We start from the raw sequence: 19,248 nt of genomic DNA, 5'->3' as shown, positions 1-19,248 counted from the left end.
CATGACTACTGAAGCTGCTTTTCCTAGACACATTAGTGGTACTTGTGGAAGATAAACTAGGACATATACCTGGCTGAAAAGACATTCTCTCCCTTGTGAACTTGTGTAATGTGCAGAGTTACTTGTAAAACGTATTTCTGTGGAACCTACATGCTAACATTTACTTCTACACACCCCTACTAAAGAATCATTACATACTACCTGTTCTGAGCTTCCATGCCCAGCTTAGAAACAAATAACGTTCTGCATTTCCCGAGGCTCCCAGCTGAGCCAAATGGAAGCATCAATTATTTCATCTATTTATTTCTTAATTTTTATGCAGGGATTAAATGGCACTTATGAAATCAGTTTCTATCGTAATAGGATTTCCTGGTCTCGCGAGGACTCTTTAGGCTAGCTGTTACAGTGAGTTAAGCAACTGAAAAAAGAAAAGAGACTTGCAATTGAGACACTCTTGCCTGTCTCTCTGCATCCATACGTAAATTTTTTTGCAACTGATTGATGCTATCAACCCAGAAATAGTACAATAAATTAATTTTTCTGTGTCATTCAGGTTTCCTTGCTTACTTTGGTTCAATATTTAAAATTGCTCCAGATCCTAAGAACTGGGACCATTTTCTTCTTCACGGTGTCATCACTCAACAATATATACAAAATAAAATACTTTTTTTAGAAATAGTTCTGCACAGACAGTTTAGTCGTTCATAACAATATTGGTAAGGCAACGTAAGTCACTTACAAAACTCAGTTATGTGCTTAAAAGATTTCGTTCCTCAAGATCTCACCTAAAACTGAGAGTTCATGTTGCTCCTCTCTTGTTTGCATGCTACCTTATGTTTTAGCTCCATTTAAACAGGAACTGTTTCTTTTTGTTAGTGTTTTGCTTACCCTGAATACAGCCTGACAGTGCACAAAGTAAGAGCCACAAAGGAATCTATTTAAAAAACGTAGGGAATTAACTAAACTGATTTATTTCATGGCACACCATGATTTGTGTTTTACTTAAATGCTATTTATTGAAAAGAAAAATCATCAAAACTTACAATTTCTTTGAGAAAACTGCAAACATTTGTCATTGCAAGAAAATAGCTTTTTGCTTTTTAATAATATTTGTATATTTTTTCAGAATTAATTGGAAAAAAAGATTGTGTATTTACCTGTATAAAAGAAAGCTTGAAATAATAGGTAAATTTAGTCTACTTAATAAAACCAAAACACATCAGACTGAAATACATGTTTGCATTTTTCTTTATTAAAATTATGGCACTTATTAACTAATAGCAGAAATAATAATAGGGCTTCACAATCAGAAGCAGTATTGTTTTCCAAACATCACATTTTCTCCCACTACAATTTGTGAGGTTTTTCAGAAGAGAACAAGCCATTTATAATTTGCACAAAACTGAAGAAGCCTTCATCATGGGTTTTGTTTTGTTTTTTGATTACAACACTATCACAGCTCTGTCAGCCCTGCAAGCTCACTGTGGTTTATTTTCCTTTGTATTCTGTAAGTTAAAATTACGGTTTCACTGTGCTGTCAAGTGAACAATTGTAATAGCCTGTCACTGGAAAGCATTTAACATTTATGTCAAATGTGACTGATCCAGCAAAGAGTAATCCCTCCATTTAGCATTATCCTTCCATATTTTTTTTATTTTTTTAAAGTTTTTTTTACAAACAGCTAATGTTGAACATATTGCATGACATTACCAAAAGTATTACAAACAATAAAACAAAGACTGTGAACTAAAAATCAGACTTCTTTAGGGCTGTAGTGAACAGCAAAATAAAAAGAGCATTACCTTGCAGCACCCTTAAACATGTAACAAAATACAGTGCTCAGTGTACACCAAAAATGGGTTACTGAATTGTACTATTATCAATGTTTGTGGAAAAATATATATATATTTATGTACACACACAAAGGCACACACACACCAGGGGTGGGGCGGGGAAGAAAAGAAACTCAAGCATTTAGATGTCTGAAAACAGTTTTGGTGTTCAAAAAAAAATCATAAAACACCATATAATAATGTTCATCAGTTTTATATCATCCGCATGCATTTTTCATTAAACAAAAGATGACAGGCTCTAGAAAAAAAAAAGTAAATTAAATACTTAATTATTTTATAATAAAAGTAAATGCAATCAATGCATAACATGAAGTTGCATGTTAAATCAAGTATCATTATTCAGCATTAAAATAACTGTACCAGTTCACAGGTACTGAACTATCCTTTAAATGTTCACAACGTGATGGTGCAGCAAATCGATAATCAGATCCAGCTGATAACCATAGAACACAAAAGATTACAGAAATGCTTTGGAGCAATACCTCCAAAATTATTTTAATTTCCATCCCATCTCCTATTTCATTGTATGTCCAGTCTTAAGATTAGTACACTGAAAACGGACATTACCATTTTGGAAACATTATATTAAATGAAATAAAATCTAATAAGGAGTTATAATTACAGGCTTCTTCTAACAGAAAGCTAAGCTTTGGTTATATAAAGTGCAGTTCAATAATATGCCAATTAATCACAATATTGTACATACAGCTAATTTTTGCAGCTCAGTTTCCTTGCAAATTTTAAAAAATATTCATGTTTTACAGTTTGCTTATACAGCAGGCTCAGTTTAAAAAAAAAAAAAAAACAAAAACAAAAACAAAAAACAACACATTTAAATACATTTCAATTCTAAGTACTTCAGTACCGTCCGCCTTTGTGCACTACACTTTTAAACTGCTAGGCAATGTGTAACCTCTTGGATGATCAGTATTCTGCACAGTTGCATTTGTATCTCATCACACGAAACACCTAAGCTCTTGACAAAACAGTTCTCTAACCTCTTCATATCCCTTATACTTTTTGTTGTATAAAGTTTTCAAGTTTTATGATGATACAAGCAGTACATTCCATCACTCTCATAGCAACTTCTGAAGTAAACCTGTCATTGGGAATCTGTGGGAAAGGAAGTAAGTCAGGATACCTAGTTTTTAAGCTATCTACTCCATAAGCTTCCAATGTCTGAACATCATTTGTAAGCCCTTCAAGTTGCTGACTATATTCCTCTATTTTTTGTGCCAGGGCTGCTGGTTTTACGTCTTTGTCAGATTTGCCCTTCACAGCGTAGTCAGCTGCAATCAAGGCTAGTTTAGTAGAAAGGTAGCACTTAAAGCATACCCATTCGTTGGCATTTTTATGAAGGTCATTTCTTGCAGCTGAAAAGTTAGCTCGGGCCTGCCTGAGCCATCGACGTGCCTCTACAGGATTGCCAACAGACCTGAATGTAGGTGGGACAAAAAACCGTTGCGAGGAAGATGGCCCCGTGGAAGATGGACACTTTTCTTTATACTGTTGCCTTTCAGATTTGTGGCTTGTTGCTTCTTGATTCCATGAAGTATAAAACCTCTGAAAGGAAAATTTGTCTGACTGAAATCGAGAAGCAGAGGATGAAAATGGTCTTCTTGAGGCTCTGTCCATATTTTGATCCATAAAGGCCTGCTTTTCCAGCCTATTAATCTCATTCTGTAAATGTTTGAAAACTTCATTGGCTATATCCAGATTCTCTGCATTTTTATCTGGATGCCATTTAAGGTAGAGCCTCCTAATAATCTTTTTTCTTTCGGATTCTGGAAGCTTCCAAGCCTGTTCAATCACAGATGTCACTTCCCTTAATATTTCTGGCAATGAGTTTGACTTTATCTTTTTTGGAGAGTGATGTTTTGAGGACATTGTTTTGTGGCTCTCTCTACCAGTGAAGAGAGGTGGAATTGTCCTTGGTCCATGTGCTGGAAATTCTGTAGGACTGGTTGGGGTAGAAGGTGCGCTATCCCTGCTTTGAGAACTTTCCTCCGGTCTTGAAAATTTGTACAAGTCAAGAGAGCTCACTATTTTATACTCACTGTATCCAATATCAATCTGGTAAATCTTCCCTAGAAAACTGGGACTTTCATCATCTTCTCTTTCTACCTCTTGAACAATGATTGCATAGGTGTAAGTTGGTTGATATGATCCATATATATCACCACCTTCTGCATCAACAAGGTAACCAACATATTCACCAGGATAAAAGACATTCATTGGATCCATAAGAAGCGTATAGTGAATTTCAGCTGGTATAGGAGTGCCAGGTGTTGGTAGTTCAAGTTTTGATGGCTCAGAAGAGTCATACTTCACTCCTAAACTGTCAAGCTTCTCACCAATCCGGTAAATATCATTACAACCCAGCATGGCAATTAAATACGAGGTATCAGAAATCAGGTTGTCGGTTGCAGATTTTAAGGTCATTGCTAATGCTAACAGGAAATTTATGTCTTTGCTGTCAGAATGCTGTATGTAAAGCAGTATTACTGCATTTCCATACCTCTTCAGGAAAGCAAATGTTTCACTTTTGCTGTGGGGAATAGGAGCAAAACCTTTAACTCTTAATGTTGTTTGCAGCTTCTCAAAACAGGAAACTTTCAAACCTTCTCGCAAAGCTTTGCAAAGCCTTATTGCTTTCTCTTCATTAGCTAAAAAAGCATTATCATTTTCATGTTTCATAATCCTAATGAGCCCTGTGATGAACTGTTCCGAAGACAACAGTAACTGTAACCTTCCCTGCAAAGAACATAATGCTCCAAACTGACAAATTTTAGGAGACTCTTCATCCAATTGTTCTTCAAGAATACTGCTAAGTAAGCGAGGCCTCAGTTTCTGAGGGAATAACATTATCAATTTAGTGTGAAAACCATGGTCTTTGCCCAAGTAACACTGGCTAAGGTCAACAAGCATTTGCACACCAATGTTACCTTGGATTCTGCTTTTGTAGTGGGGTGCATCATCAAAAACTAAGATACTAGACTTTACCAACCTACCATCTTGACTGGGAAGGTAAAGGGCAAAATCCCTCATATTCTCAAGGTCATTCCTAACCTTGACAGAATCATTCTGAAGACTTTTGAAGAGGCCAGAAACTACTCTCTTAACTGTGCGCATTTCATTAGGATCCAATTGCTTTCCTTCAGAGCTCTTGAATATGCGACCTAAAACTTCAACATATTGCTTTGTTGAAATAATATCTTCAGTACCCAAATGCTTAAATAATTGATGGAAAGTACCAAGTTCTAAAGGAAGTTTGTAAAGATAAGGTTTAAAATCAGATTCATACTCAAGGTTTATTACCACCTCTTCAGGCTTAAGGAGCTTCCAGCCTTCTTCCACCATTACAAAAGAAACACCTCGAAGCTGAAAGCGGAATTCCCTTTTCTCTGTACTAAGAAATTCATAAATGCTTCTCAGGACCTTAGCCCTAGTTTTCACCATGTCCTCATCCAAAGTTGTTATATTGCATATGTTCCTGCAGTTATTGATAACTTTGTCCAGGGGAGGGTCCAAATTAACATTCAGCATAGTTAAAACTTGCTCAAGTTGTTCTTGCGCACCAAGACTACTTCCCTCTTGCTCTTTGATGCTTAAAGGTGTTGCTTTCTCAGGAAGAATGGGACACGAAGTCCACAGCAACTGCAACACATCAGTCTGTTTGAATTTAGGATTCACCTGTGCCCCATTGAATCGTATAAGAGGAAGTGTCCCGTTGACTTCTTGATACTGAGGATGAAATCTAACAAATTCTGCTGGAGCTCGTTCAGGGCACAGAAAAGGAATTAATGACAATTCTTTCAGAAAATTCCCTGACAAAAGGTCAGTTCTTTCTTGAAATATGTGATGAAGGAGGACATCGACAGTATTCTGTAGTGTTTCTTTAGACCAGTTTTCTGTATTCGCTCGCATGCTGATCTCCTTAGCAAACTGTAATAACTGTTGCTGTGAAATTATGAATTTCAATCCGATATGTCGTAGAAAAGTTACCCATGATGGAAGGAATGCAGCTTGATTTTTCGGTTTTGTAAGTTGCTCTAGTTTCTTAAAAAAATCTTGAGGTATGAAGAATTTTTCAGGAAGCATAACTTCAAAGACTTTCACAGTCCTGTCATAAAAATATTTTGCAGGTTTTAATCTACTGCTTACATCATGAATGATCAAAATGCCTTCAAGCTTTTCAAACAGCTGTTCTTTCATTTCTGAAGCTTCTTCAATGCTAGTTAGCCTATTCTTTAAGTAGATCAAGTGTTCTAATTTTGCATCATAAGACAGACTTTCAATTTTTGGCAAAAGATGTTTCAAGTACACTTCAAGATCATCCACAGAGACACAGCCAAGCACAGTATATAAATCTTTCAAATGAACCTTCTCTTCAAGAAAAGCTGATGAAGTAGACTGTGTCCATCTGTCTACTTCTACTGATGGAATGCTTTTCGTGAGAACATAACACATCCCATATTTTGAAATACTGATGTATCGGCCACTGATCGATTTATAACATGGAAGAGACTTTAAAATTTTAATGTCATCCTGAGATGTCAAGTGACATAAGTTGCAATTGAAGTACATTAAGAGAGCCTCAAAGTCACTTTCTGCTAACTTTTCAGTCCTAAAAGTTGATGTCTGTATCATATGTTGTATGGCTTTCAGAATGCTTGAAGGATTATCTATATTTGCTGTACATCCTGACAACAGAGGCACTAAAGCACTGTCTTTGGAACAAATTTTGTTCAATGCCAGCTGAATACAGCCTGTTTTCATTAAAGCATGAAAGACTTTATCGCTCTGAGCATTTGGAAAAACAGCTGTATGCATAATGCTGAGGGGCAGCAGAACATCACACTCTGGCACAACAAGATGATTAGCTGAGACAGTAAACCTTACACCTGGGAGCAAAGTCCAGTCCTTCAAGGTTTCAACAACATCATCAAATTTTGCTTGCATATCTTCTTGCTCTTCCTTAATATTTATAGACTCACTAATAAAATGCCAGGCATTTTTAAGCCAAGATTCACTTGCAAAGTTCTCCTTCCATTTCATACAATTTCTAGTTTTATATTCCCTAGGTAACACAGATGATAACAATTCAGCAAAACTTTTGATATCAAAGACTTTCGCTACCTCACTGCTAAGTAAAATACTGTTGTATCTCAAATACAATGTGTTCATAAAGAGATCCTTGCGAGATGGAATCAGTTCATGGTATGTCGTTAGGAACTTCGGTCGCTTTGAATCAAAAACTTGCAAAACATTGTCAAGAGTAATAAGGAGTGGCAAGCCCTCAATTACAATTTCGTTTTCTTCTGCATCTTTAAAACAGTAGTCAACCAGAAGTTTGAGACTATGGAAGAGTTTCAAATTTGTCTGCTGAAGACGACAGGGTAACTTTCCAATGTGGCAATTAGAGTCTGGAAAAGAAAATGTCATCAGAAATAGTCGGACGTCAGCAGGTGTCACATAGGTGACAGGAATATCTGCATCTACCAAACAGTGGTAAAGATTTGCAGTTTCATCACAGTTATATACCAAATTAAATCCAATTTCTAAGAGTAAATGCTTGAGTCTGTAAACATTTTCAGCCACTGTCTTCCGTGTTGTGATGTTGTATTCTGTATTTTTCAGATGCTGCAATTCATCTTGTAGTAAATTGTCAAAGAACGGCCTGCCTTTGTTCACAGTAGACATGTTAACCCATGTGATGATAACAGCAGAATGCAAATCAGAACCATCAATATTTGGAGCTCGCATAACAGGTAAAAGACGCTTCAAATCTTCATATATGCAACTGTAAACTGCTTTCACCAAACAATACCAATCCGGCTGAATATCAAGTCTATTAACCGGAAAGAAGGATAAAAATTTTTTTAAAGTGTCTTTCACAACATGAACAGGTGTGTTTTGCAGCACTGATACTGTAGGATCAGTGCCTGGAAAATACCGTTTCTTCAGCTGAATCAACAGTTCAACATAGGCCGGTGCTATCAGTGCTGTCATTAAGCTACTATTCCAGTCACTTCTTACTCCAACACCATTGTCATCACGCCACAGATTTCTTCTTGCAGAATCCAGAGCAAAGTGTCCATTCACATGAAAAGGTAATCCAGTTTCTAATGATAACGGTAAGAAACAGAACGCTCTATGGGGTTTTTTGTAATTATGAGTAATGCAAGCTGCTACCCCACCACGTGGAAAAAGAGTAATGTCCTCATTCTTGTGGGCTGAAACCACACTTTTGGATACTTTTTCCATGGCAGAAAAGCCTGACCTGTTACAAATTAACCAAGTTGTAAGATTTCCTTCAGAGTCTTCCGTATCCATTGTGTAAGTAATCTGTTGCACAGGTATTTCACTTAGCTGCTTTTTTTTAGTTACGCTGTCAATTACAGATGCATGGAATTGCTTTCGTTTCAGTCTGTCTCCATCAGTGATTTTGCCTTGTACAGAATAGAGCACATTCAGTGCTCCTGTTGTTTTTTCTATCTCACAAATAGAAATTTTTTCCATATGGTTCAAAAACATTAAGAGTTCTGCTCCATCTGTACGCAGCTTATCTAAAAGATTTTGGACCATTCTATCTGAGCACGGGACTGAGGAAATCTCTGATACTTTCGCCATGTCTCCATTTCGAAGAGGAAACCTAAACATTGTGCAATTATCCAGTTTAAAGTGATCTCCTAAGTAGAGGTCCAGTACATCTGAGAACTGTGTTCTGAAATCTGCATCTAAATCTCTAAACATGCGGCCAGGACTTGTTGATGTTGAACCTGGTGCATATCTAGCATGAGGATCAAAAATACAAAGTATATCATTGCCAGATATGAAAGAAGGGCAATCAGTAATATGATAAACAGAATTGAAACCTATACCATATTGTCCAGTTTTACAGGGATTTCCTACTTTTGTACCTTTTCCAAGGTTCTGAATCCCTCGAATATCATCTTCTGTAAAAGGCTGATTGTTGTAAACACACAGTGCTGGTCCTTGAAGTGGTGCCCATTTCTCATCAAATATTCTATCCGCTGGATGCTGTCTAGGATCAAACACAAAACAGATCTCTGTAGCTTTTGCATCATCTGCGTTCTGAAGGAGTTCTTTCAGCATTTCTTTTTCTGAAGGGTAGGCATTAAGAATGCTTTTAATTCTACTTGTCAATTTTTCTTTCTGGCCAAATTCTGTTCCAAGGGTAGTAAAACAGATATTGGATGCATATCTTTCTAAAGCTTTATGGCGTTTTGGTATTGCTCCAAGCTTTACTGCAACTTCTCTTGGAATATCACCATGACAATATTTAACAGTTGTGTCTTTAACTTTAATCCACGGACAGTCATTGTAACACAAAGATTTTGCAGGCAGAAGTGCTAGACGAGTATCAGGTAACAAAATCTCACCGTACTTCTTCTCACAAAATTCCTGCTTCTTCTCTCTAATGAGGCCCCATATTCCTTCACTAATTATTCTCCTGCAAAGCTGAAAGTTGTCTTCTGTTAGTTGTTTGGTCCCTCTTTCCTGGTTTATTAATTCCAGAACTACAGCAAAATCTTCAACTGTAAAAGCCTGTCTTACACCCACACTTTCAAATAGCTCACGGAAACTATTTTTGTATTTATTAGGCAACTGATAGAGATAGGGCGCTGCTTCAAAATTCAAATGAAAAGAGACTTTTGTTGGGTCAACATACACATTCTCAACCAGAATAAAACTACAGTTTGTCAGTTGTTCAATTATCATAGCTTTTGCTGACTCATTCTGTAACATTGCTTCATGTAGATATTTGTAACAAGCATTAGTGATGTTTTCTTGATATAATGTGATACCATCAAATGACTTTGCAACTTCTTCTAACTGATTTATGACCAAATCAACAGCTGGTTTCTTCAGTAAACCCAAAAATTCTTTGACAGCTAATGACAAAGCACCACAGCCTTTGAAGGAGTGGGAATTTTCATTAAGAATTGGTTGTATTAAGCAAACTACATCTTGATGATCAGCAGTGAAAAGATCAGTGGCTGAAAACATCGCTTCAGACTGAAAATCGCTGCCTTTCCAGTGCAGTGAGAAGCCTGCTGGCTTGCTAAGGAAAGGAAGGAAAGGGATGCTTTGACATTTTGCAGCAAACTCCTTAGCTCTGGTGTCCCTAGATTTTAGTTTTTCATCAATGAGACTCAATATAACACTGCTTCTGAGACAAGCTGCAGCATGATCAATCTTGTTGACTTCAGCTACTGACTCTGCACGTTCTATCAGATCTTCCCATAAAATATCATCTTTAGCCATTCCCAACTGAACAAGTTTAACCAAAATAACTGGGTTAAGATAATCCTGAGTGGTGCCATAAGGAAATCTTCCATCTTCAGCATCATATAATTTTGCAACTCTTCCTTCAGGATGGATCAGTCTTGATGGTGTCACTAATGGATGTCCATCCAACGAACAGGGAATACAGGGAGTAACACGAAGAATTCCTGAGAACTCCTCAACTTTTTCATTGAGAACATAACGCATCAAAGGATCACGCAGCTCTGCATCAATCTCCTGAACATTAGGGAAAAATACCTCAGAAAAGAACTGTTTCTCAGAGAAAGTGTTCTCCAATAATATGTATTTGCATCCTGCTTCTTCAAATCCTGTCTTTACCCAAGATGGGAGATCTACAGCACACAGATTTTTGGAACCAGTTCTCTTCAGGTACTTCAGAAAGATCTTAAAGGCTGATGGTCCAACATCTGGTCGTTTCAGTATTGAGTCATCTAAAAACCTTACGTTCTTCATGGAAACCCAAGAGGAACCATCAGAAAATACTTTGATTCCTTCTTTGCTTTTCATATGAGCTATGTCTTCATAAAACCCTTGACAAATTACAGAAAAATCATCATGAACTGAATCAGGATCTGGCCACACTGCACAGTAACTGTAGTCAACTAGCTCGCCATTGATTGCCATGTCACGTAGAACACAAAGTGCTTCTATGTAGGCTTTTACAATAACATGCCTCATGAATACTGTATTCCACCTTCCTTTCGTGTCCGTTTTCCAAATTTCTTTCCGATTTGAAGTAACTGCAAAGCAGCCATTTATATGAAGAGGTAAGCCTGTTTTTATTCGTAGAGGTAAATAGCAGAATACTTCACCTATGGTGTTGCAATTAGGTTTCACAAGCCACTTTTGATCCTGGGTTTCAGACAGCAACACTCCTACTCCACCACAGGGAACAAGACCTAATCTTCGTCCACTTTCATGTAATGAAAATTTTAAAGCATCTGCAACGTCCATACAAGAACATATAAGCCATGTTGTTGAATCTACTGTTTTCTGTGGCAATTCATCAGCTGATCTTTTTATCTGTCCTGATTTAGCCATTTCAAAGAAAGAAGCTGGGTCATCTTCTGTACCTCTGAAGAGTGGAGACTGTAAATCAGCAATCCGCCTGAATACATGGTGAAATTCTTCTACTACGATCTGTAAGATACACGAGGACTTTGGTGTTTCAGTGGGAAGCTTTTTATTACTGCTGCTGCAGACCTTCATGAGTTTAGCTGCTTCCTTTAAAACACTTATATTTGGTGCAGTCAAGGCTTTGGAAGAACACAGATTTTTTTTTATAGTGACAACATCTTGTGCCACCCCAGGATCATCTGCTTCAATTTTCAAGTATTTCAAAACCATTGAATTTACGCTCTGAGCAAATATTATCAGTCTATGACCGCAAATGCTAAATTCGTCCACAAGAGAATAAATGTCTGCTGTATTGTAAGATGCACTACTGACTTCGCTCACTTTAGCTTCCTGCTGAGTTCTAAAGGACAGCCTGAAAAGTGTTCCTTTGTAGCTGTAAGGAGATTCTACAGACAGTGGTAATTGGCAACCAAAAACTCCTATAAATGGCTTAAACTGATTGGGAAATTTTCGCAGCCTCTTCTGTTGTTTACTCCAGTTGATTTTGATCCCAGGGTTAGATTTATCTCTAATATGCTTACTGATATGGTTAACATTTGGATCAAACATAATCATGAACTCCCGGCTCAAAATAATAGGAACATCAGTGATATGATAAACAGAATTGAAACCCAGTCCAAATTTTCCTACTTTGTCAACTTCACTCCTTTTTAAAGACTCTCCTAATCGAGTTATATTTAGAAAATCAGAATCTGAAAACTCAGAATTATTGAATGACCACAAAGCTGGACCATGACACGCTGCCATTCCTGGATCCAGAAGATTCTCCCTTATATCCATATTTCTTCTCATGTCAATCAGGAAATTACATTCCGTTGCATTGGCATCATCAGCATTTTGAAGAAGTTCTTTAAAGATATCTGAAATTGAAGGGTATTCTTCCAAAATGTTCTTAATTCTTACAGTCAGAGGCTCTCTTTGCCCAGATTGCTCAAATCCCATATTTTCTGGATTAATCAATCTTGTGCTAAGGCATGGGACATTTAACCACTCAGCAGTTTTCATTGGTATGTCTTCATGCACCAAAATTATTGGCTCAACAGAATCTTCAAGCAAATCATTTAAGTCATCAACTTTGATATCACAGTAACAGCACTCATGAATTGGCCTCATTGCAAGTTTGTAAGGAAGTTTGCCACTGTACAGTGGCATGGGTGTATGCAGACTTGCAGGAATCTGATTGCTGTACAGCCACCTTATGATGCTCAACATAATGTGAAGATTTTGTTTGCTCTCTTGTTCCGAGAGACACTGCTCACTTTTTAGATATATTTTCTGAATTACCATAGAAACATGGTCTGGCGTTAACTGCTCAATTGAACCACAGTATTTAAATAACTGGTGAAATTTTGCCATAGTTTTTGGCACATAATGTAGGTAAGGCTGGAGATCAAGATCAGGTACTGACTTTATCACTGCTTGTGTGAGGGAACAAAATGTTTTACCTGTCCAAACCCAGGGAAATTTCAGGGCTTTAAAAGCTTCTTTGCCTTCTTCTAGATGATCATGCATAAATCCATAAATCTCAAGCAAGATATGCTGAAACTGATAATAGTCCTCATCACTGAAGGTTTTAGAACCGTGCCAATCAACCACCACCTTGAAATGTTTTAAGACTGCTTTTATGCTGGGCTTAGTGGGGATGCCAAGTGCTTTTTGTATATCCAGCAGCACATTTTCCACCAGAGGAACTGAGGAACCAACTAAAATTGCATGAGATATATCACACATTTCTGGTGGCGAACACAGGCTACAATGATCTCCTTTCCAAACTAAGGATCCTGGATAATTTGGAGGTCTTTCCTTAGATGCAGGAATCCATTTTATTTTTTTCAGTGCAGCTTTTGTTTCAGATGAGTGAAGCAGTGTATGGTTTTTGTTCAAAATCATCAAAAGAGTTCTAGCTTTTCTTAACAGTAAATCATGATTGGTGTTAGAGTTCGCATGCAAACTTTCAATTTTATTTGCCACTCTCAGAATATCACTTTCCTCAAGATTGGCTTCATTTTTTAAGCCTATTTGCCTCAAAGAATGAAGTATATCTGAAGACATAAAGATAGCAGGAGGGAAGCAAATTTCCTCCTCAGAATAAAACAAATTTTGCAGAAGTTCTACCTCAGGATCAAAGAGTTCATTTGCTGACATTACCCCTTCCTGTGAAACCTTAATAAACTTTAGTGATGTCAGCCAATCTATCACATCTGTATTCTCATTTTTCAGAAAAGTCAGATTTTCAAGAACCCATTGCATTATCTGTGTTGTTTCACTGTATGAATAAAAATCACTTCTTATGTCTTGTATAACAAATTTCAAGCAATCTGTGCTCTTTAGCTGTTCTATTTTCAGCAGGTTAGCTAAACGAATAGTAGCTTCATCACTGCTGTCAATTACTGGAATAGAAAATCTTAGACCAGGAGGTATTTTGGCAGTGTGGTGTAATACCTTACTACCTTTTAGCCCAGTAAAAACAGGGACACTTTCATCAGATGATTTTTCAATTTTTTTAAATATTAGCAATTCCTGAATAATTCTTCTCTCTTTTTCACTTGCATCAGTTAAACTCGCTAAGAATGCCCTAAGAGCATCTTTATGCGTTGATGGGAATGATGCAACCTGATTGCATAGTTTCTGTAAGGACATTTTTTCCATTATTTGTAAAACAGCACTTGGTAATGGTGGATGCACGTATTTTTTTATAAGTGGATGTTGGATAGAAATATCCAGCTTCTTAAGTACAACTCCACCAACTTTCTGAATAATATCAGCTAAATATTCCGGGAGCTGAGTCTCAGATTCATCTTCCAGAATGATAGGTGATGGATTCCTAAATCTAACCAGTTCCACAGACATTTGGTTTTCCTCCAGTGGTGTCTTGGGAATAAGCGGCATGTCATCAAACACACTCAAGTCATCAGAAAAATGTATATACAGGTTCTTCCAGACCATCTTAAGCCAGGAAACTGATGGGTGACTTTTGTCTTCCAAACCTGGATACCATTGTACCACCATGTCTCTGCCAGGCCACACACTATTCATAACTTCTTTAATGAGCCGGGCGAATCTTTCTGGGTTCAGAAGCTGCAGCTGAGTGCATGGCCTTCCTGAAATTACCACAAAAGGACAAAGATATGAAAATCACAGAGCAGTACTACATAACAAGGTGCTTTTGGTTGTTAGGGGAGGGAAAAAAAAATAAGAAAGAAAAGAGAAAGGAAAAAAAAAAGTCTAACATGTGTCCTGTCTATTCTTCCTGTGGAAAAAAAATGGTTTGTTAAATAGAACTGCAGATACCAGCCCCCCTTGCTTTTAGAAGTTAATTAAAAGCAAATACATTCCATATTAGTATAAAAATAAACACAAATTGGAAACAATAAATATGTTATTGCATTTGTTAGTTTGACACTAAGATAACTCAGGCATACATAGCAACTACAGATTTACAATCAAAGTAGAAGCTTCAAACTTCTGGGGAGTTTTTTTGGTTGATTCTTTACATCACTTATTTGCCTAGTGGTAAATAAGAGCCTAATGTATTTGCTTGTCTATAGCTGCAAAAATTCAAATAGATCTGAAGGATTATTTATTAGATATAGCAAAAAGCAGTTCAGATGCAGAGGATCTTACACTAAAACTGGCAAGCAACAAAACTCAGTTGTGCAAGGAATGCTGAAATTAAGTTTATATGTATGTGCTTTTATTCTTATTATCAAAGCCCTCTTAACACTTATTTCTTAATTATCATTAAGACAGCTTATATTTAAAAACTACATAATGTCTAGGGGTAAGAAAATACTACAGAATATAAAAATACCACTACCTCTCAGTGACATAAAAAACAATGACAGAAATGGAAGCAAGAAATCTATTTGAATTTCAGATCATTCTTCCCTCTAGATAGCACTGCCATTTCCTTAAAATCAACAGTCTAATTAAAGATATTATCTACTGTCCCTGCTCTGTTGGAAGTCAGTAGTCAGATATCCTTCAGAAAAGATTTTTTTTCTTTCAGTTCATGCCTACAGAGCTATGCATTCTGTTATTTCTACTAAACAGAAAACACAGGTAAACACTGCAGCCTTGTGAAAGTGAGAAATACTTGCAGCAGTGGATCAGCAAGCTAAGAATCTACTTAAAAGCTAAGCTTAAATCCCATTATTTGAGCACAGAATTTTTGAAATCCTGTTTTAAAACCTATACATGTGATCTTAAAATACTGGAAATCTTCCTGCATAGGAATTTAAATATATATAAATAAACAAATTAAAATATCGATAATGTCCATGTAACTACAAGGTTCTCAATTATTTAATCTTTGGTAGCTATATGTTAGAAGCTCTATTTGGCAAGTTCTCTTTACAAGAAAGCTGGGGTAATGAGAATAGCTCATCACCAAATTCACACAAATATCAAGCTTCAATCCAAACCAGTACATCTTCCGTTAATAATCATACCTGAAAATCCCCAGAGAAGCTGTTGGGCTAGAATATAATCAAATCCATTTTTAGAAAACATATAATCAAATCCATTTTTAGAAAACATCCTGTGAGTTACACATTAACACACTAAATACAGAAACAGTTATTAATTAGAAAAATACAGTACACATTTTAGGAGAGAAAAAAATCAGATAGCAAGATCTGGTTGTCTGTACAACAATTCTAAACGTTGCATCCCATCTTCTCAAATAATACAAGGAAGTTTCTATTTCTGCAACTGTATCAGGAATCTCTCTGATGTAATTTCTACAGCTATGTAAATAAAACTTGCAACAGGTAAGGTTTCAAAACCTACCAAAAGCCCCTCTAATACTTTTTATAACGCACAACTTCTATGGTACTGCAGTTGTACTTCACAATTATGCAAAATAGAATGAAGAATAACTTAGGAGGAGGTAGAATGAAGAGTAGGACTCTAAAATCTTGTAAAGGATAATCTTCAAGTCCTTAAGCGTTTCTAGAATATTTAGAAGAATTAACCTTGTCATATTAATTTACAAAAATATGTTCTTCTGATCAATAAGAGGAATACTACCAACCAAGAACAAGTCCCTAGAAAAATATCATTCAAAGAAACTGCCAGAGGAAGAAGAGAGACAGAAGCAAGACCTCAAATGCAACCAAAAGACTTCCCAGGAACTAAAAAGAGTAGATAGCCTTGGCTGCAACTCAGAGACCAAGCCTGGAAGTGAAGGAATGTCCAAAAGGAACTTAGCAAGGGATTGCTTTATGAATACATAGGGTTTTTTCAATTTTAGTCACCTCTGTTTTTCTGTTTAAGATGTATTATGGCATATAGTCTGTCAAACCTGTATTTTGTTTTCACTGTTTTGGTCCATTTTTTATTTTATTGTGTAGGACATCTCAAAAGTCAATTTAAGGTATCATCACGAGGAACTGGCATTTTTTAAACCTAATAATCCTCTATCCATCTAATCTCACTGTGACTGTCTTGATCCCTATATATTTCTGTTCTTTGAAAGTCCCAGAAATTGCTACTACAATAAACAGTATTTCTTTATGGTTCTATCCCAGATTAGGAATATTCACTGTTTAGATGCACAATTAAAAGCAATCACTACTTTCAACAATTTATAGTCTGCATTAAAACAAATTACAAACAGTACTGGAAAAAGTAACAGGAAAAAAATACTAAAACAATCATATTCTACTGCAACAATATACATGGCACACATCATATAATATACCCAAAGGCTTTGACAATTCTGCTTTTTAGAACAAAGGTTTTCTCTATAGCAGTTTCAGACTTGCTGTTCTTCATATTTATTGACAGTCTCAGCACTGATTTCACATCTTCTATACAATTTATATTATTTTAAATATTTACACTATGCAATAAGTCACTCCCAATTCTTTCAATGTTTTTATGGGCGCTTTGCCATACTTTGAAAATTTATCATCTTGCCTCAGAATTATCTTTCTTTTTTCTTCTTATTTTTTATAATAAGCAATGATCAAGCCATGGAGAAAGGAGGCTTCCAACTGAACAAGCAGAACAATAAACAGAGAACATATAAAGGATTGAAGGGGAAAGGTCAGAACACAGACTGAAGAAATACACTGTGACTGAATGACTGAAGACCATGATAAAGGGTATTCAGAAAAGCAAATCAAGACAATGATTTATAGTATTCTATGTCTGGTTCTAATATCTTCAGTCTAAAAAAGAATTCTGATTAAATGAGCAAATTAAAAAAAAACCCAGAGATAAGAATCTTTTTCTTAAAGCACATTTTCTAGACATTGAAGAATAGCTTACCATATTCTTGTACTGTTTAAAAAAAGCTGACGAGTGACTTGTTTGCAAATTGTGTTTACATGGAAAGACTTCTGAGACTCAAAACTATGCATTTGATTGGTAAATTTGAAATGAAACACAAGGGTGGAAAGGTAAATATAGAAAAATTCCAAACAAAAGAAGCAAAATAAATTGTGAAGGCAATTAAACATAGAAGCATCTTATCTACAGATGCAGCAAACTTCTTCACAAAGCAAAGTTTTTTGACCAAGATTGGAAGGAAGTATTTCAGTAGGTCCACATGGACACAACTACAAGCTATGAATTAAGACTGAGGTAAGACTTGATGAAATTATGTGATCTACAGTATGCTTGAGGCTAGATGCTTAATCTGGTTTCACCTGGTTTAAAAAAAAATACACTGATGTGATCATTGCAATTGTGAGGTAAGAGATGATCTACAATGCCAAAATCATGACATAGCTATTGCATACGCAAAATACAATTCAGACCATCTGGAGTGGTGGAATACTATTTGAACAAAATTACTGAACCTTGAATACATGCTTTACTAAGCAAGTATCTATTCTTTTATTGTAAATTTTCATCCTTCTTCCCTTGCCTTTTTGTCCATTTAATTCTCATTTGTGTCATGCCCACTTCAAACAATATGGGCTACCATACCTTGATGACCAACTTGTTTATGTGAACTCAATTTCAAAAGAGACATTACTTTAAACCTGAGTTGACAACTAGTGTGTTCAACCATTAGAAATTTGTTTCACTATATGGAGAATACGAGACATATTACCTCGGCTTTTGGCAGCTTCTTTTAAAGCAGCTAGAACCTCAGGCTTCAAGTCATCAGAAAGTAACCTTCCTTCCAGGCCAGGAAAGAGTGATCTATCACACCATCAAAAAAAACCCAAAACAAAACAAAACACACTTTAGCAAAGCATCATTTATGGGGCTGCACAGCCATTACCAGCAGGGTAATCATCATGGCAAAACAGTTGCATGCAAAGCAATCACTTACATATGCAGAATAGGGCTTTCAGTGGGTGTTTCTTTATAAATGAAATAAATCATACATCTAGAAGCACAGAGTAGTAAGAAACTAATTTTCCAACTACAGTTCTTTTCAAAGCAGGTCTAAGCAAGTTGTTTGGGTTTTTTTATATTAAAACTGGGAATAGAAAATAATTTTCATCTATTTACGTTCTTAAAAACAAAAGTAAAACTGCACCTACTATTCTCTCTTAAAAGATTCTTTTTGAAGGCATACAAAAAATACAACATGTAATTCTAGGACTTCACATCTTACTGTCACCAAAAGTCATCTCATCCTGCCCTTCCCTTCCTTTATATTAGCACTTAAATAGTTTTTCAGGGCTTTGGTCTTCCTAAAATAAAAAATAACTATCCAGTTTAATTCTGACAGCAGGTATGTTAATTATACATAAACCAACACAGAATCCTGTTCTTCCACAGGTGTTAACAGAAATTCTTAAGAGCTTATTTTACCTTTTCAGCAGGCTCCAAATTTGAATGTGCAAAAAGCCAAACTCTTAAATTGAAAGTGGTTTTAAAACACCTAACGTAAGTCAGTTATCATATTTATGACATTCGAATTAAAAGTAATTACTGCAAGCAACAATAGAAGCAAATA

At 36.1% G+C, this 19,248-nt stretch overlaps 1 protein-coding gene across 2 annotated transcripts in view; it reads right to left on the bottom strand.

Moving 5' to 3' along the window:
* Positions 1–1,230: 1,230 nt before the first annotated feature.
* SACS (sacsin molecular chaperone) overlaps positions 1,231–19,248 on the bottom strand; it is a 59,859-nt gene continuing 41,841 nt past the window's right edge. For both annotated transcript variants that reach the window (XM_040583463.1, XM_040583464.1), the window contains 2 exons: positions 18,391–18,482; positions 1,231–14,425 (listed from right to left, as the gene is read on the bottom strand). In XM_040583463.1, coding sequence (XP_040439397.1) covers positions 2,865–14,425; positions 18,391–18,482 — 11,653 coding nt within the window. In that variant the 3' untranslated portion in view covers positions 1,231–2,864. The remainder of the gene's footprint in view (positions 14,426–18,390; positions 18,483–19,248) is intronic.

The sequence above is a fragment of the Falco naumanni genome, chromosome 2 (genome assembly GCF_017639655.2).
Source record: "Falco naumanni isolate bFalNau1 chromosome 2, bFalNau1.pat, whole genome shotgun sequence".
Lineage (NCBI taxonomy): Eukaryota > Metazoa > Chordata > Aves > Falconiformes > Falconidae > Falco > Falco naumanni.
The sequence above is the reverse complement of the archived record's forward strand: the minus strand, read 5'-3'. Positions and strand labels throughout refer to the sequence as shown.